The sequence below is a fragment of the Haliotis rubra genome, unplaced genomic scaffold (genome assembly GCF_003918875.1).
Source record: "Haliotis rubra isolate DU_JTF1 unplaced genomic scaffold, ASM391887v1 Scf1262, whole genome shotgun sequence".
Taxonomy (NCBI): domain Eukaryota; kingdom Metazoa; phylum Mollusca; class Gastropoda; order Lepetellida; family Haliotidae; genus Haliotis; species Haliotis rubra.
This window is the reverse complement of record NW_025765184.1, coordinates 21,493-39,623: the sequence shown is the minus strand read 5'-3', so window position 1 is coordinate 39,623 and position 18,131 is coordinate 21,493. Positions and strand designations below refer to the sequence as shown.

The 18,131-nt window shown below is 43.4% G+C and overlaps 2 protein-coding genes across 8 annotated transcripts in view; one reads left to right on the top strand and one right to left on the bottom strand.

Annotated features, from left to right (window-relative positions):
- Window positions 1-1,031, bottom strand: part of LOC124266533 — a 31,450-nt gene extending 30,419 nt beyond the window's left edge. Inside the window, exon 1 of the mRNA XM_046701326.1 lies at window positions 785-1,031. Coding sequence (XP_046557282.1) covers window positions 785-791 — 7 coding nt within the window. The 5' untranslated portion in view covers window positions 792-1,031. The remainder of the gene's footprint in view (window positions 1-784) is intronic.
- On the top strand, window positions 309-17,911 carry LOC124266534. 7 transcript variants are annotated; one of them, XM_046701328.1, is made up of 4 exons: window positions 309-539; window positions 8,244-8,335; window positions 15,075-15,179; window positions 16,288-17,911. In XM_046701328.1, the coding sequence occupies exons 1-4, from the start codon at window positions 523-525 to the stop codon at window positions 16,386-16,388; spliced, it is 315 nt and encodes a 104-aa protein (XP_046557284.1). In that variant the 5' UTR covers window positions 309-522; the 3' UTR covers window positions 16,389-17,911. The 7 variants fall into 7 exon arrangements, 3 of the variants coding, with proteins under 3 accessions (XP_046557284.1, XP_046557283.1, XP_046557285.1); XR_006895784.1 differs by having other exon boundaries at window positions 315-539; window positions 8,269-8,335; XM_046701327.1 differs by lacking the exon at window positions 309-539 and adding an exon at window positions 585-650 and having other exon boundaries at window positions 8,269-8,335.
- Window positions 17,912-18,131: the final 220 nt, after the last annotated feature.

Here is an 18,131-nt window from a genome sequence, read left to right as displayed (position 1 = left end):
GCGCTACGACAGTCGTAATGTTACAATCGCTTTGTAAAACGGGGGCGCAGGGTGCCGTTGTACAAAACAACCTTACGAGAGCCGTAAGTCGTAAAGTATGGGAGTCACCATCACCTGAGCTCTGAGACCCTTTGTACAACGGCAACTCGGTCGGGAAATTTGGTGGATTGCGTGACATGAAACGTTGTTCATCACATCAACCACTACTTCCTCTGGTCCAGACTCCATTACTCATACGCCCACGTCTAAATACGTATTCCTGAGTGTGTCGGTAAGCAACAAGGAAACAACCTCTCTACGTAACCCCCGTTTCGTAAGAGCCATTTGTAAGGTAAACAATCCGAAAGCCGTGACCTACATTTAATATCGCCACTGTAGGAGATTGCAGGAGGCAAACCACCAACTTTCCTCATGCGTCGGTAACTGTTACATCAGAAGCAAGTTGTTACATGTAACATAATACATGTACAGTGTCCCGACAGCTCAGCTCATCCTGATATCCAGGGAACAAGTTACAGCTGAATGACAACATATATCAGGTAATTTAGTAACTGTACCTTCGTTAAAGGGGCTCCGACCCAGGACCTGATGCCCTACCCATGTCGAGAAGTTACACTGACGATGTTACAAAATCTGTGGTAACAAACGAAGTGAGTTTTACCACAACTTGGCAAACTTGTAGGCTGTCACTGGCCCGAACGTTGTGTCGCTTTGACTTGCTTTTACCTCAGCAGTGTATGAAGTAGGTGCATTTACAATATGGATTTAGACTGATGGGGCTTACCTTCCATGTTTCAACGTTATTCCGTCTCTGATTCTGTACTGAAAGTGTCCACGATACGATTACGTCCCACGAGTAACTGGATATTGGTCACAGCGTACATGGTGACCAACGACAAGTCTCATTGACAGATTTGATCTTAAAATAGAACTACTGTTACCTCAGGTAGCCCGGACGTGTGGCACATTTGTTATTCAGCAATGCATTATACAGTCCCCGGCTGGTATTCATGTGTGAGTCTATTCATGATTGTGGTATTATGCGTGTGTGGACAGGCCTTCAACAAGCTGAGAAGTCGCAGCAGTGACAGGGGGCCGGCTTGGGTGTCAGTACAGTGTGTACATTCGCTTGTCAGTCTGTATGTTTCATAAGGGGGGTTGGGGATGATGTTTGTGGTTTGGTGGTGATGCTTGTCGTTTGGTGGTGACGCTTTAGGTTTGGTGGTGATGCTTTGGGTTTGGTGGTGATGCTTGTGGTTTGGTGGTGATGCTTTGGGTTTGGTGGTGAAGCTTGTGGTTTGGTGGTGATGCTTTGGGTTTGGTGGTGATGCTTGTGGTATGGTGGTGATGCTTGTGGTTTGGTGGTGATGCTTGTGGTTTGGTGGTGATGCTTGTGGTTTGGTGGTGATGCTTGTGGTTTGGTGGTGATGCTTTGGGTTTGGTGGTGAAGCTTGTGGTTTGGTGGTGATGCTTTGGGTTTGGTGGTGATGCTTGTGGTTTGGTGGTGATGCTTGTCGTTTGGTGGTGACGCTTTAGGTTTGGTGGTGATGCTTGTGGTTTGGTGGTGATGCTTTGGGTTTGGTGGTGAAGCTTGTGGTTTGGTGGTGATGCTTTGGGTTTGGTGGTGATGCTTTGGGTTTGGTGGTGATGCTTGTGGTTTGGTGGTGATGCTTGTGGTTTGGTGGTGACGCTTTAGGTTTGGTGGTGATGCTTGTGGTTTGGTGGTGATGCTTTGGGTTTGGTGGTGAAGCTTGTGGTTTGGTGGTGATGCTTGTGGTTTGGTGGTGACGCTTTAGGTTTGGTGGTGATGCTTGTGGTTTTGGTGGTGATGCTTTGGGGTTGGTGGTGAAGCTTGTGGTTTTCAAGTGGTGATGCTTGTGGTTTGGTGGTGATGCTTGTGGTTTGGTGGTGATGCTTGTGGTTTTGGTGGTGATGCTTGTGGTTTGTGGTGATGCTTTGGGTTTGGTGGTGATGCTTGTGGTTTGGTGGTGATGCTTGTGGTTTGGTGGTGACGCTTTAGGTTTGGTGGTGATGCTTGTGGTTTGGTGGTGATGCTTTGGGTTTGGTGGTTGAAGCTTGTGGTTTGGTGTGGTGATGCTTGTCGTTTGGTGGTGACGCTTTAGGTTTGGTGGTGATGCTTGTGGTTTGGTGGTGATGCTTTGGGTTTGGTGGTGAAGCTTGTGGTTTTAGTGGTGATGCTTTGGGTTTGGTGGTGATGCTTTGGGTTTGGTGGTGATGCTTGTGGTTTGGTGGTGATGCTTGTGGTTTGGTGGTGACGCTTTAGGTTTGGTGGTGATGCTTGTGGTTTGAATGCGGTGATGCTTTGGGTTTGGTGGTGAAGCTTGTGGTTTGGTGGTGATGCTTGTGGTTTGGTGGTGACGCTTTAGGTTTGGTGGTGATGCTTGTGGTTTGGTGGTGATGCTTTGGGTTTGGTGGTGATGCTTGTGGTTTGGTGGTGATGCTTGTGGTTTGGTGGTGATGCTTGTGGTTTGGTGGTGATGCTTGTGGTTTGGTGGTGATGCTTGTGGTTTGGTGGTGATGCTTTGGGTTTGGTGGTGATGCTTGTGGTTTGGTGGTGATGCTTGTGGTTTGGTGGTGACGCTTTAGGTTTGGTGGTGATGCTTGTGGTTTGGTGGTGATGCTTTGGGTTTGGTGGTGAAGCTTGTGGTTTGGTGGTGATGCTTGTCGTTTGGTGGTGAAGCTTGTGGTTTGGTGGTGACGCTATAGGTTTGTTGGTGATTCTTGTGGTTTGCTGGTGAAGCTTGTGGTTTGGTGGTGATGCTTTAGGTTTGGTGGTGATGCTTGTGGTATGGTGGTGATGCTTGTGGTTTGGTGTAGCTTGTGGTTTGGTGGTGAAGCTTGTGGTTTGGTGGTGATGCTTGTGGTTTGGTGGTGATGCTTGTGGTTTTGTGGTGATGCTTGTGGTTTGGTGGTGATTCTTGTGGTTTGGTGGTGATGCTTGTGGTTTGGTGGTGATGCTTGTGGTTTGGTGTTAATACTTGTGGTTTCGTGATGCTTGTGGCTTGGTGGTGAAGCCTGTGGTTTGGTGGTGATGCTTGTGGCTCAGTGGTGATACTTGTGGTTGCGTGTATGGGTTTCTGTCTGTAATTTGTGTGTTTGTGTGTGTACGCGCGTGCGTGTGTGCGGATGTGTGTGTGACTTCGTGTTTGCGTGGGGGCTTGTTGTTGTTCTTTGGGGGTGGAGGGGTTTGTAAGCAGGACACTGCATCTACCAACCGTCATACCAGAAATTAAGATATATGCATTTGTTTCCGAAAACAAATCGTAATTTTAAAACCCGTACTAGATTTACGTTCACTCAGTCTTTCAAAATTATATTTATAGCGAAGTTAAATCCGCCTAGGAATGAGACTGATTGTGCAGCACGTTGTGCAGTAAGGATACTGAATGTTCTGTCTGTTGGTGGGTAATCGTGGTTGTTAGGCATCGTGGACCAAACGTATAGTTACAGTCTGGCGTCTAAATATCACTGAGACCTTGCACTTGGTGAACAGAGCTCCCGTCCTCGTCGTGGAGAGTAATTACCTGTGGTATACACACCTGTAACGCTTTACTTGCTCCACTCAGGTTGTGGATAGCAGTGTCAACTTGACATTGCGGGAGATTTACGGGGAGTCATACATACATTAAAACTGGGACACAAGGGTCACCGTCGCCTATTGATCCAGACTGCATTAACATTCATGTGTCAGACGTCAGGTCCGGGATGGGTATACTCAGGTGCATATACTACACATGTCAGACGTTATGTTGGGGAAGGGTTTGACACAGGCTGCATATACTACACATGTCAAACGTTATGTTGGGGAAGGGTTGGACACAGGCAGCATATACTTCACATGTCAGACGTTATGTTAGGGAAGGGTTGGAAAGAGGCTGCATATACTACACATGTCAGACGTTATCTTGGGAAGGTTGGACAAAGGCAGCATATACTTCACATGTCAAACGTTATGTTGGGGAAGGGTTGGACACAGGATGCATATACTACACATGTCAGACGTTATGTTGGGGATGGTTGGACACAGGCAGCATATACTACACATGTCAGACGTTATGTTAGGGAAGGGTTGGACACAGGCAGCATATACTACACATGTCAGACGTTATGTTGGGGAAGGTTGGACACAGGCTGCATATACTACACATGTCAGACATTATGTTGGGGAAGGTTGGACACAAGCTGCATATACTACAGATGTAAGACGTTATGTTGGGGAAGGGTTGGACACAGGCAGCATATACTACACATGTCAGACGTTATGTTGGGGACGGGTTGGACACAGGCAGCATATACTACACATGTCAGACGTTATGTTGGGGAAGGTTGGACACATGCAGCATATACTACACATGTCAGACGTTATGTTAGTGAAGGGTTGGACACAAGCTGCATATACTACGCATGTCAGACGTTATGTTGAGGAAGGGTTGGACAGAGGCTGCATATACTACACATGTAAGACGTTATGTTGGGAAGGTTGGACACAGGCAGCATATACTACACATGTCAGACGTTATGTTAGTGAAGGGTTGGACACAAGCTGCATATACTACGCATGTCAGACGTTATGTTTGAGGAAGGGTTGGACAGAGGCCGCATATACTACACATGTAAGACGTTATGTTGGGGAAGGTTGGACAGAGGTAGCATATACTTCACGTGTCAGACGTTATGTTGGGGACGGGTTGGACACAGGCTGCATATACTACACATGTCAGACGTTATGTTGAGGAAGGGTTGGACGGAGGCTGCATATACTTCACACGTCAGACGTTATGTTGAGGAAGGGTTGGACACAGGCTGCATATACTACACATGTCAGACGTTATGTTGGAGAAGGGTTGGACAGAGGCAGCATATACTTCACATGTCAGACGTTATGTTGGGGAAGGTTGGACACAGGCTGCATATACTACACATGTCAGACGTTATGTTGGGAAGGGTTGGACACAGGCAGCATATACTACACATGTAAGACGTTATGTTAGGGAAGGGTTGGACAGAGGCAGCATATACTACACATGTCAGACGTTATGTTAGTGAAGGGTTGGACACAAGCTGCATATACTACGCATGTCAGACGTTATGTTGGGGACGGGTTGGACACAGGCAGCATATACTACACATGTCAGACGTTATGTTGGGGACGGGTTGGACACAGGCAGCATATACTACACATGTCAGACGTTATGTTGGGGAAGGTTGGACACATGCAGCATATACTACACATGTCAGACGTTATGTTAGTGAAGGGTTGGACACAAGCTGCATATACTACGCATGTCAGACGTTATGTTGAGGAAGGGTTGGACAGAGGCTGCATATACTACACATGTAAGACGTTATGTTGGGGAAGGTTGGACACAGGCAGCATATACTACACATGTCAGACGTTATGTTAGTGAAGGGTTGGACACAAGCTGCATATACTACGCATGTCAGACGTTATGTTGAGGAAGGGTTGGACAGAGGCCGCATATACTACACATGTAAGACGTTATGTTGGGGAAGGTTGGACAGAGGTAGCATATACTTCACGTGTCAGACGTTATGTTGGGGACGGGTTGGACACAGGCTGCATATACTACACATGTCAGACGTTATGTTGAGGAAGGGTTGGACGGAGGCTGCATATACTTCACACGTCAGACGTTATGTTGAGGAAGGGTTGGACACAGGCTGCATATACTACACATGTCAGACGTTATGTTGGAGAAGGGTTGGACAGAGGCAGCATATACTTCACATGTCAGACGTTATGTTGGGGAAGGTTGGACACAGGCTGCATATACTACACATGTCAGACGTTATGTTGGGAAGGGTTGGACACAGGCAGCATATACTACACATGTAAGACGTTATGTTAGGGAAGGGTTGGACAGAGGCAGCATATACTACACATGTCAGACGTTATGTTGGGGAAGGGTTGGACACAGGCTGCATATACTACACATGTCAGACGTTATGTTGGGAAGGGTTGGACACAGGCTGCATATACTTCACATGTCAGACGTTATTTTGGGGAAGGTTGGACACAGGCTGCATATACTACACATGTAAGACGTTATGTTGGGGATGGTTGGACACAAGCTGCATATACTACACATGTAAGACGTTATGTTGGGGAAGGGTTGGACACAGGGTGCATTATACTTCCTGTGTCCAGACAATATGTGCATATACTTTACGTGTCAAGACACTTTACACATGAACAGGAAGATTATTTCCAGCCAAGACGTCAGCCTTAAATCTCATTCTAAACGTCGTTTATGCATAGTACATTAAACAGGCTACCTTAGGACGGTATGACTAACAGCTCATGTCAATACTTGGATATTTTTTCTCTGCAGCATTCATAAGACATGTTATCAAACAGGTAGATCTTCCCCTGCTTACTGGCGATGAGTAATGCTCGCTATTATGTACACTGTTACACTTAGCTCTTACACTGCGCACAGCACACAGACTGATATCGAATAGTGAACTGAAGGTGAGGGTTAAACTAACTTTCATTGCGAGTATTCAAATGACTGTTTTACTGTGAGTATTCACCTGACTGTGTTTGGTGGTATTTGTTGTGACTGACTGTCTTGTGTTGAACTGGCTTTGTTTCGTGCTGAGTATCTAACTCACTGCTTGATCACGCGAAGGTTCAACTGACTGTGTTTAAAGACGCGTATTGAACTGACTCTGTTCGGGGAAGATCGGGGAACTTTGTTTGGCAGTGTTGAACTAACTGTGTTTGAATGCCAGTGTTACCTGATGGTTTCAAGGTGCTGCTATTCGTGTTTGACGGAGAATTTTGAAGCAAATGATTGATGGCGTGTGTTGAACTGATTGTGTTTGACAGTCAGTATTGAACTGATTGTGTTTGACAGTCAGTGTTGAACTGATTGTGTTTGACAGTCAGTGTTGAACTGATTGTGTTTGACAGTCAGTGTTGATCTGCCTGTGTTTGACAGTCAGTGTTGAACTGATTGTGTTTGACAGTCATTGTTGAACTGATTGTGTTTGACAGTCAGTGTTGATCTGCCTGTGTTTGTCAGTCAGTGTTGATCTGCCTGTGTTTGACAGTCAGTGTTGAACTGATTGGGTTTGACAGTCAGTGTTGAACTGATTGTGTTTGACAGTCAGTGTTGAACTGATTGTGTTTGACAGTCAGTGTTGATTTGCCTGTGTTTGACAGTCAGTGTTGATCTGTCTGTGTTTGACAGTCAGTGTTGAACTAATTGTGTTTGACAGTCAGTATTGAACTGATTGTGTTTGACAGTGAGGGTTGAACTGATTGTGTTTGACAGTCAGTGTTGATCTGCCTGTGTTTGACAGTCAGTGTTGAACTGATTGTGTTTGACAGTCAGTGTTGAACTGATTGGGTTTGACAGTCAGTGTTGAACTGATTGTGTTTGACAGTGATTGCTGATCTGACTGTGTTAGACAGTGATTGTTGATCTACCAATGTTTGACAGTCAGTGTTGAACTGATTGTGTTTGACAGTCAGTGTTGAACTGATTGTGTTTGACAGTCAGTATTGATCTGCCTGTGTTTGGCAGTCAGTGTTGATCTGCCTGTGTTTGACGGTCAGTATTGATCTGCCTGTGTTTGACAGTCAGTGTTGATCTGATTGTGTTTGACAGTCAGTGATGATCTGCCTGTGTTTGACAGTCAGTGTTGAACTGATTGTGTTTGACAGTCAGTGTTGATCTGCCTGTGTTTGACAGACAGTGTTGAACTGATTGGGTTTATAGTGAGCGTTGAACTGATAGTGTTTGACAGTGATTGTTGATCAGACTGTGTTTGACAGTGATTGTTGACCTGCCTGTTTGACAGCCAGTGATAATCTGCCTGTGTTTGACAGTCAGTGTTGATCTGCCTGTGTTTGACAGTCAGTGTTGAACTGATTGTGTTTGACAGTCAGTGTTGATCTGCCTGTGTTTGACAGTCAGTGTTTATCTGCCTGTGTTTGACAGTCAGTATTGATCTGCCTGTGTTCGACAGTCAGTGTTGATCTGCCTGTGTTTGACAGTGAGGGTTGAACTGATTGTGTTTGACAGTCAGTGTTGATCTGCCTGTGTTTGACAGTCAGTGTTGATCTGATTGTGTTTGACAGTCAGTGTTGATCTGATTGTGTTTGAACAGTGAGTGTTGATCCGATTGTGTTTGACAGAGATTTTTGATCTGATTGTGTTTGACAGTGAGTGTTGATCTGATTGTATTCACAGTGTTGACTCCCTCTTCTCTGTACAGCACAACATTCACCGCATGGCAGCACGGACAGTGAACCCGGTACCTAAACCACCAAGAACATTCACAGGTATTTACATCTGATCAGTTATCATTACCCACGTGGCACAACGTTAACCGACCGCCTCCGTGTAGTGGTTAGAGCGTCCGCCCGGAGACAGGAAGGTCGCGGGTTCGATCCCCGACCGCGTCATACCAAAAGACGTTAAAATATGGTACTTGTTGGTCCCTGCCTGGCGCTCGGCATTAATGGTTACAACAAGGACTGGTCGGCTCGGAGTCAGTATAATGTGTCTGAGTGGGGTATTCATGCTTCACTGCGGCATGGTATCTCAGTGGGCTAGCCCTTTAAAACCAGCTTCAGTCAGGGCTAGTCGTCATATGATCGAAATATTCTCAAGCACGACGTTAAACCCAATTTCACTTCACCTCACCTCACAACGTTAACGGATAGCACAGCAAGCTCTGATGAACGTGCGTACTAACATTTACTCTGAACTTGATTTCCTGGTGCAGGAAAAGGATTTTTACCTCCTGGTGCTAGTTTTGATACATACGTTCATAAATTTGTAACAAATGAAAAAAATATTATTTTGAATATATTCCTGACTTTCATAACTTGCACACGTGTTTGCAGTTTAATGCTCTAAGTCTTCTCTAATTCCTTTCAAATTACCCGCTGTCTGGTCAACTGGACAAAATGGCCGAACAAAGATGATCAACCATGCCGATGAGTGATTGACTGAGTTTATTGTTGCTATCGTTTTGCTTTCTTACACAGCTTTTAAAAAGGTTTCATAAACGTCACAGTGGGGTCACGAGAGTGGGCTTCACCCATTGTTCCCATGTGAAAAATCGTAATGTGCATTCGAGCAAACGCTCTAGCCATCGTCCCAACGTCCCAGCTAGGCTTTTAAAATTCCATATATACAAAATCTTGTGCCTTACAGCACTTCGCATGATTTATGTTCAACACATGAGCAGATTTGAGGATATCTAACTAAGATTTAATTACCTCACAGTAAGTTAACCTGACTCTACATAGCGCTCCAACTGTTGGGGAGGGCCGTCCCTCTATTATATGGTCTCTGCTCTAACATAGGGCAAACATAAGGTATTATACTCATGAACCATGTACAGTGAAACCTACCAACAACGGCACCTGTCTAATCCGGCACACTGTCAAAGCTGGCATAAAATTTTGGTCCCGCCAGTTTACAACGATATTAGGATGATCAAACATTTTCTAATCCGGCACCTGTCTATTCCGTAATTTCGGTCCCAACAAGCAATTTTAACTGTATGGGCATGAGCAGTCCAATCAAGGACCCATAATCCAATGCACTAATTAATCCTAGATAATCAGGAAGTAGTAATTGCGAGGTGAATAAAACGCTCTACGAAATCCAGTCATACAGGTGGGTTGCCCTAAGAGTGAGTGAGTGAGTTTAGTTTTACATCGCTTTTAGCAATATTCCGTCACTATCAAAGCGGGGGATACCAGAATTGGGCTGTTACCCTAATAAATCAACATGTGAAACTGACAGTTTCATATAACTACACAAAGATCAGTGATGAAATTCGTCATATTATGATTAGAGGTTAATATATAACAGTTTTCATATCTAACCTGCGTAAAGCCTATATCTTTAGGTGGTACTCCAATCAAGGTAGTAGAAGAGGCCAAATTCCGGGGACTCATATTTGACCGTCACTTGACATTCTTACCACACATAAAATATTTAAAAAACAAAGTGCTTGAAGGCTCTGAACTTGCTAGAAGTCGTTTCAAACACAGAGTGGGGAGGGGATCAGACTACCCTCCTTCACTTGTACAGATCATTGGTTCGCAGTAAACTAGATTATGGCTCCATTGTCTATGGTGGAGCCTGCAAAAGCAGTTTAGAAAAATTCGATTCTATCCACCACCAAGGGCTGAGGCTCTGCCTGGGAGCTTTTAGGACCTCTCCGGTAGACAGTCTATATTCGGAGGCCAACGAACCTTCCCTTGAACAACGCCGCATTAAACTTTCACTGAAGTATATCACTAAACTACGTTCAAATCAGTCCAATCCCGCATACAATTGTGTTTTCAACCCGCTCTATGACAACCTGTTTCCTAATCTTGGAATCAGAATTCAACCACACATATCTGCAGCTAAAATCGATCTCAATATCATTGCACCTGACCGACTTCTGTCTTTACCACCCTGGCAGATGGTGAAACCACAGGTCGATCTTACCCTCATCAAACTCAAAAAGCCTGAAACAAATCCTTTGGTGTTCCAACAGGAATACAACCAGTTATGTTCTAAGTATAACACCCATAGATCCATTTTCACAGACGGATCCAAGAACGATATCCAAGTTGCCAGTGCTACAGTCTTTGGATCCAAGACTGTCTCCTCTAGAATTCCCGACAACAGATCCATTTTCACCGCTGTGGCCAAAGCTATCTTTTCAGCTTTGACCTACATTAAACATCAGAATCAGTCCATACAGTTCATCGTTTTTACAGATTCCTTATCTTGCCTTCAAGCACTTCAAAATGTTACTTCAAGTCACCCAATCATCCTGGACATTTTAAAACTTTACAACGACCTTTCTACTGGCCAATGTGACATCGTCCTCTGCTGGTTGCCGGGTCACGTCGGCATAGCAGGTAACACCAAGGTCGATGCTGCAGCTAAAGCAGCTCTTGACAAGCCCTTATCTCCACTGCTAATCCCGTACAGTGATTTCAAACCCACTATCAAAAGTTATACTCGGGACCTCATGCAAAAAAGCCGGGACACTCAAATAGGAAGAAGTAGGTTATACCTACTTGGGTTGTCAGTCAAGACGTAATGAGGTAATTTTACGACGATGTCGTATTGGCCACAGTCGGTTTACTCATGACTATCTGCTGAAAACGGATGCGGATGGACCCCCATATGTGTCTCTTGCGATGAGGTTTTCACCATCAAGCATATTCTGCTTGACTGTGTGGACTTATCGTCTGCAAGGGACTCACATTATGATGCAACAAATCTGAAAGATCTGTTCTCCCGCGTGAGCGCTCATCTGATAGTGAACTACCTGAGGGAAGTTGATCTATATCATAAATTGTAACTGTGTAATGTGACTAACGAATTGCCTGCTTTTAAATTTAGTGCTATGGCATTCTCTGTTTTTAAATGACAATGTCATGAATATATCTTTTTGAAATAAAACTAAGTTTGACTTTGTACTTACAATGTGTATTAATGCAGACTCGTTCTCGTCACTATATGGCTGGAATAATGCCGATGTGACGTAAAGCCCAACTCAACCCAACCTATTTCTTGTGTCCACCGCCGCGATATTGCTGGATTATTACTTACTCTCACTTATTACTCGCCCGCGTAGGATACTGCAGAGTAATATTTTTACGCCAATATTGCACTAGTTTCTAAGATGCCTAGCGGTTAGAAAAATCGAAAAAAAAATACATTATCAGACAATAAAGGTATAGTTTTTTGATGACGTAACAATTGAATGACGTTATCCCGTCACTGCGCCATTCTAGTCTGCCCCCTCGTAATCGAACCATTTTACATTACGTCACAATGTAAGCGACGTCACGATGCATGTCAGTTGTCATCGCCTCCTACGGCCTCCTACAGTAAACTACACCGTTGCATCCAGTTTCTTGGTTTGCTGTTGCTTCACGCAGCTAACATCACTGATGGAAACATTACGTTTATGTTTTACGACGGTTAAAATATGTCATTTCGAGTCACAATTTTTCAGCGACACGGTAACGTTCGTAATGTTTACATTCCCACAATGCAATTGTGGAATGTCGCTTGACTACTCAACTTTCTCTGGATGTACTGATCTAAACTTACGCTGGTAGTAGAAATGCGACGTTCATATTGCCCCATATGGTTTACGTTAATGACAGATGTAATTAAAATAATTCAGAGAAGATATTTAATCCGAACGTAAACCGTCATCAAACTGTTATCATTTGTTTTTTTCTGGTAACGTTCGTCTTAACGTAGTGGGGCAGACACATCAATAGAACAGCGCGCCAGTTAGCCCTGTGCGAGGATTCTTAATTTAGGTCACAGACACCGTCGTTTGTTTTCTGCCTTAAATTAATCGTAATTATCTTTAGAAAGTATTAAATTTGGCATCTTAGAAAAGAAATACACTTCGCTCTGCCACCATGTATAGTGTAATAAAACACACTTTCGCCCTGAACTATTATAACGTTAAAGCACTCGGACGCAAGCGTCCTCGTGCTTTAACTATAATAGTTCAGGGCAAAAGTGTGTTTTATTATAAGGGTAATGCTATTTTAGAGGGCATTATCATTTGCAGAAGTCCGAGGTCTTCCATTAACTGCCCGACGAAGGAAATGATAATGCCCCAAAAATAGCATTACCGTTATTATTGCTAAAATACACGGAATGTGTGTTGAAAAGAAAAAGGAAACAATGAAGGAATTTGACTGTAAGTTTACCCAAATCAACTTCTGACGGGACTGACTGCCCGAATGCAATTACGTCATCGAACAATTCAAGTGACGTCACAACAGAAAGTGACGATATTCGACCTTGGCCTTTGACAAGACCATAGGCTGCAACATGTCAAACTATGACAGTGTTCGGTTTTGGTCCATCAACAGTCTTAATAGTGCAATTGTTAAGGTTAACACCAACAAGAAAGCCAATATTACCGCTATTTAAAGTGGGAATTTGGGTTGCTTTGACTTCTTTGACCCAGAATATTTGCCAGTCGAAGGCCAATTAATGTCGAACTATGACGTCACTTGACAACAGAACTGATAATGGCCCGTCGTTAAGGTTGAGCGGTCCAATATCATTTGCAGCTGACCGCAAATGTCTGATAATGGGATGGCCGTTTCATGATAATTCCATGTATTTTAGCTATAATACACTATACATGGTGGTAGAGCGAAGTGTATTTCTTAAGTAATACCGCTAGACGTATGATAGACGTCATAATAGTTTACAGCTATGACGTCACAATGCTAATACCTCTGTCACAATGGTATTAGACCTTGCTTGACTTGCGGGAGCTGAGAGTCATCACACTGTAGGCAGTTTTGCGGCAGTCTCTATCAATTTATGTCGGAGAGTGACAAACAGAATACTAAACTCGTGAAAGATTTAGTATCAAACTCGCTTTCGCTATTTGATACAAAATTATCAACTCGTTTAACAAAAATGGTATTACACGAAAGGTCATTTAGTATCCTCTGTATACCTAACCCGGCCTCCAGCCATGCATCTAGTCCTTGCATATGATAAGTTGGAGGGCGGATAGTCTGCCATACAGATCCTGTACCAATTATGCCAAATACAGCCCATGAAAGTCTAGAATATGTGGCAAGTCTAGATTACTGAAGAACATGAAGAGAGTCCTTGGACTCCTTTGAATATATTTTATGACGGTAACTGAGAAACTAGTGTTTTTATACAAGTTTGTTACATATGTTCATTTCACAGACTAGGCGTTTGTTGATATATGGTTTAATGCGAAAAAGGCAATATAAAATCGTTTTTATCATATACCATAGCATCAAATTGCAACATGAACCGATTTCCAAGTGATTGCAATACATTTCTATCTTGTTTGAAGACATTGTCACACAAACGTTTGTTGAGCAGACGAGCAGACGACTTAACAAAGGGAAGTAACTCTAATCTCACATTCCCCGTACTCGCAAGTCAGCTCGACAAGGGTTGTCATACATTGTAATAGGAACATTTTCAGAGCAGACGACTTAACAAAGGGAAGTAACTCCGATATCCTTGCATTGACAAGTCATCGCGACAATGGGTGTTATACAGATGTGTTTTTTAACTTGTTGTTTGACAGTTTCTATAGTGACTCTGCCATGCATGCAAAAATGTCTCATATTACTGGCAGGTGGATTGTGTTACTTCGAATATTATTACATCGTATGTGATTGTATTATGTTTTGTCTAAGAAGCTCCTGTACCGTGAAAAGACACTGCGGTCGCCCAGTGGGTGAAGCATTCCTACATGTCACCGAAGCTCGTGTTTGATTCCTTACATAATGGAACTGTATTTTTTGTGTCTCCCATCTCGCCATCAGTACAAACTGGTTGCCAGTGGCGTAAAATCACACTCACTCATTTAATAAATTCCATGACACGAAACCACTATCTAAATGAGAAATGTTCGGTAAAATGTGTGACAGCATGGGTAAAATGTGTGACAGCACGGGTAAAATGTGTGACAGCATGGGTAAAATGTGTGACAGCATGGGTAAAATGTGTGACAGCACGGGTAAAATGTGTGACAGCATGGGTATAATGTGTGAAGCCTGTTTTGTGTGTCCCTTGCACTTATATGGCATGAATATTGCTGAAAGCGACGTACACACCATTTGAACTCACACATTTGATATTAGTGAGTGAGTGAGTGAGTTTAGTTTTACACCGCTTTTAGCAATATTCCAACAATATCAAGGCGGGACACATCAGAAATGGGCTTCACATATTGTCCCAATGTGGGGAATCGAACCCGGTTCTTCGGCTTGACGAGCGAACGCTATAACCACTAGGCTACTCCACCGCCCCACATTTGAAATTAGATTGCAGATACGATATGTAACTGATTCATTAACCTGGAAAATGTATGATGCTCATTTTTTATGGAATGTAAAAGATTATGCCTCACTCGTTTAATCTGTTCACAGATTTGGTGTCCCCCTCCGTGATATTGCTGGAATATTGCTAAAAGCGGCGTAAAACTAAACTCACTCATTCACTCACTCACTCTGTTTACAGACACGAAACCAGTTTCCGAACGAAGTCCAGAAGAGAAATCAAAACCTGAGCAAAGACTGAATATAAAACAGGATATCTGCACCGAGCGTGCATCCAAACAAACAGGTAAGTGGTCGAAATTTGGTGGTAGAACATAGAGGGACTTAAAACAGTGTCGCTCCAATACATGTATCTGTTGTTGTCAAACGTCGCCCTCGACAATGTTAAGGTAAACTGACTTTAAATGGCGTAATACATGATAGTTAAGGCTAAACCAGAAGGGCACGTGAACATCCGGGTGAGAATTGGTCTTCAGTAACCCATGCTTGTCGTAAGAGGCGGCCAACGGGATCGGGTGGTCAGGCTCGCTGACTTGCTTCACGCATGTCATGATGTTGATCACTGGAATGTCTGATCTAGACTCAATTGTTTACAAACCGCCGCCATATAGCTGGAATATTGCTGAGAGCGACGTTAAACAACAAACAAACAATACAAATCAAATCTAGACCAGATACGCCAGTGACTGACGTTTTGAGCGATGTCACGATCCGTCGGTTCGTGACAGCCAAGTCACCTGACCACACGATCCATATAAACAAAAGAAAATGTATTCATGGGTGATGGTGGGAAGTAGTGCAGATATACCCATGAGGTATTGCTGATGTATCCACGGGTGATGGAGGAACGCAATATATGCATACCCGCGATGAATTCACGATATACCCATGCGTAGTGGAGAATTGCAGTGTATAGAGACTCGTGACGTATTGACGATGTATTCACGGGTGATGGAGGAATACAGTGCATGTATACCCATGCCGTACTTCGATGTATTCACGGATAATGATTGAATTAGGGGATAATGTTTATCTCCATTCCACCATAACCGCGTTATTCAGATTTTAAAGATATACACACTGTGTTGGAAAATCAAAGGTATATAACGTGATTATATACGTCTGAATGACTTTAGTTAACCAATCACAATCCAGTATTTACTGAAGTCATGGTAGAATGTAGTGTATACACGCCCTTGCAGTACTGATGATGTATTCACGGGTGATAGAGGAAGGTAGTGTGTACATGCCCTTGCAGTACTGATGATGTATTCACGGGTGATAGAGGAAGGTAATGTATACATACCCATGAAGCATTGCCCAAGAAATGTGCATGTATAATTCTGACTTCCTGTCTACAGTGTGTATAAACTGGACCTATGTATATATTCCAGCTGTTGACCAGTCAAGAGAAGCATCGACCACCAAGGAAGAAACGTCCCCGGCAGTTCACAGTTACACGTCAAAAATGATAAGGTTCTTTGAATCAAAATAGTGCAACGACGAATTAAATACAACGTCAATGAGTCAATGGTGTTTTATGCCGCACTCAGCACCTCCTCGATTATCCAGTCTCTAATACCTTTATCACTATACAATGGAAGTATGATAGACTATATAATCGAGGGTGTCGTCACAGCGGGCAGGTTTGTGGCAAGGCAAGCATGAACAAGGAGCCATAATGAGTACAATGGAAAACTATCGGCCAGACCTCTCTCAAACCATCTGACACCAAGTTTGCTCTCTGGTCGATGGTCTCGAAGCTGACACTTGCAGCAAGGGCGGACCATAGTATACGAAAGATCTTCTACCAAAGGTCTTGAGGTTGAGAGTCGGAATAATAACCGTCTACACTATGCGAAAGATCATTAACCAAGGGTCTTAAGATTGAGACTTGGAATAGTAAGAGTCCACACTATGCGAAAGATCTTTCACCAAGGTTTCGAGGTTGAGACTTGGAACAGAGAAGGACATAAGCGTGCGAAAACTCTTTTTCCAAAAGTGTTGAGACTGACACTTATGTGCGAAAGATCTTTGTCCAAAGGGTCTGAGATTTTACGCTTTGAACTTTGAGGGACCACAGATTACGAAAGACCTTGGACCAAATGTCTTGACACTGACATATATGGATGAGCGTGGGGGACCACAGTGTGCAAGATAATTTATTTATCAGTTTTATAGGTTCTTTGACCAAAGTTCTTGTGACTAAAACTTGGGCAGTGAGTGGCCACAGTGTGAAAACACCTTTTTGGCCAATGGTCTCGAAGTTGACACCTGCTAGAATTGACGGACCACAAAGTGCAAAATACCACTGAGGTCTTGAACAGAGTGATTAAGATCTTTTGGCAGACATGAAGTACTTATGACCTGATGAGACATCGAATTCCAACAGGCTGTGAAAATAAAAAAGTCTAACAGAAATTGCTCAAAAATGGATAATAAAGGTGTTAGTAAAATCCTTGTTATACCGTGCTGTAACAGAACCTCACTGAAACAATCGGCTCGTCCAAACCCTTTATATTTCACAATGTGGGTAACAGAATAAGCCGATTGGTTCTGAGTGACTGAAGCCAAGATGCAGACCACGATTCATGCTCCTGTATACTATGAACTAGAATCACACAGATCTCAACCATCCCGGCATCAACATGATCGCTCACTGTAATCACCCAATCACCAATCAGATGTCGCAGTGAATACACCGAATCATGTACTCAGTTTAAACAGCACGCAGGTTATATCGTAACCCAACCACTCGTCATGCGGTCACACTTGTTGATCAAGTTCTACAGCTTGATGGAAAAGGGGGAGTTAATTTTGTGTTCACATTCCACGAAGTAACATTTGTATGATCTGAAAGTAACCTACAAGACATCCATTCAGGTTTTAATGTCTGTAACACTTGTGGCAATACATTATTTCTTCGAGAATCTCTAACTGATTGAAGTGATCAACTGTGAATAACATGAATTACGTCAAATGTGAGATCTAAATAAATATTTTTACTTTCGTTTTCAATACGCACTGTTTTCGTGTTCTGTCGCATCGCACATATACTCCAACCCCAGACGGCCATCTGTATGTATTGAATTCTGGACCACACAAACTAGTGATTAATATCATGAGCATCGATGGACGCATTTGGGATGCAATGGCATGCATCAACAAGGTCATCGAGCCTGACTCCGTCCATTTTGACGCCTCTTTACGACAAGTATATGTTACGGGGATTAATTCT

Coding starts and splice junctions, on each gene's coding strand:
- LOC124266534 (XM_046701327.1), top strand. CDS start 600: ATGTCGAGAAGTTACACTGACGATGTTACAAAATCTGTGGTAACAAAC. Junction 651..8,268: donor AATCTGTGGTAACAAACGAA/GTGAGTTTTACC, acceptor TTCTCTGTACAG/CACAACATTCACCGCATGGC. Junction 15,180..16,287: donor GCGTGCATCCAAACAAACAG/GTAAGTGGTCGA, acceptor TATATATTCCAG/CTGTTGACCAGTCAAGAGAA.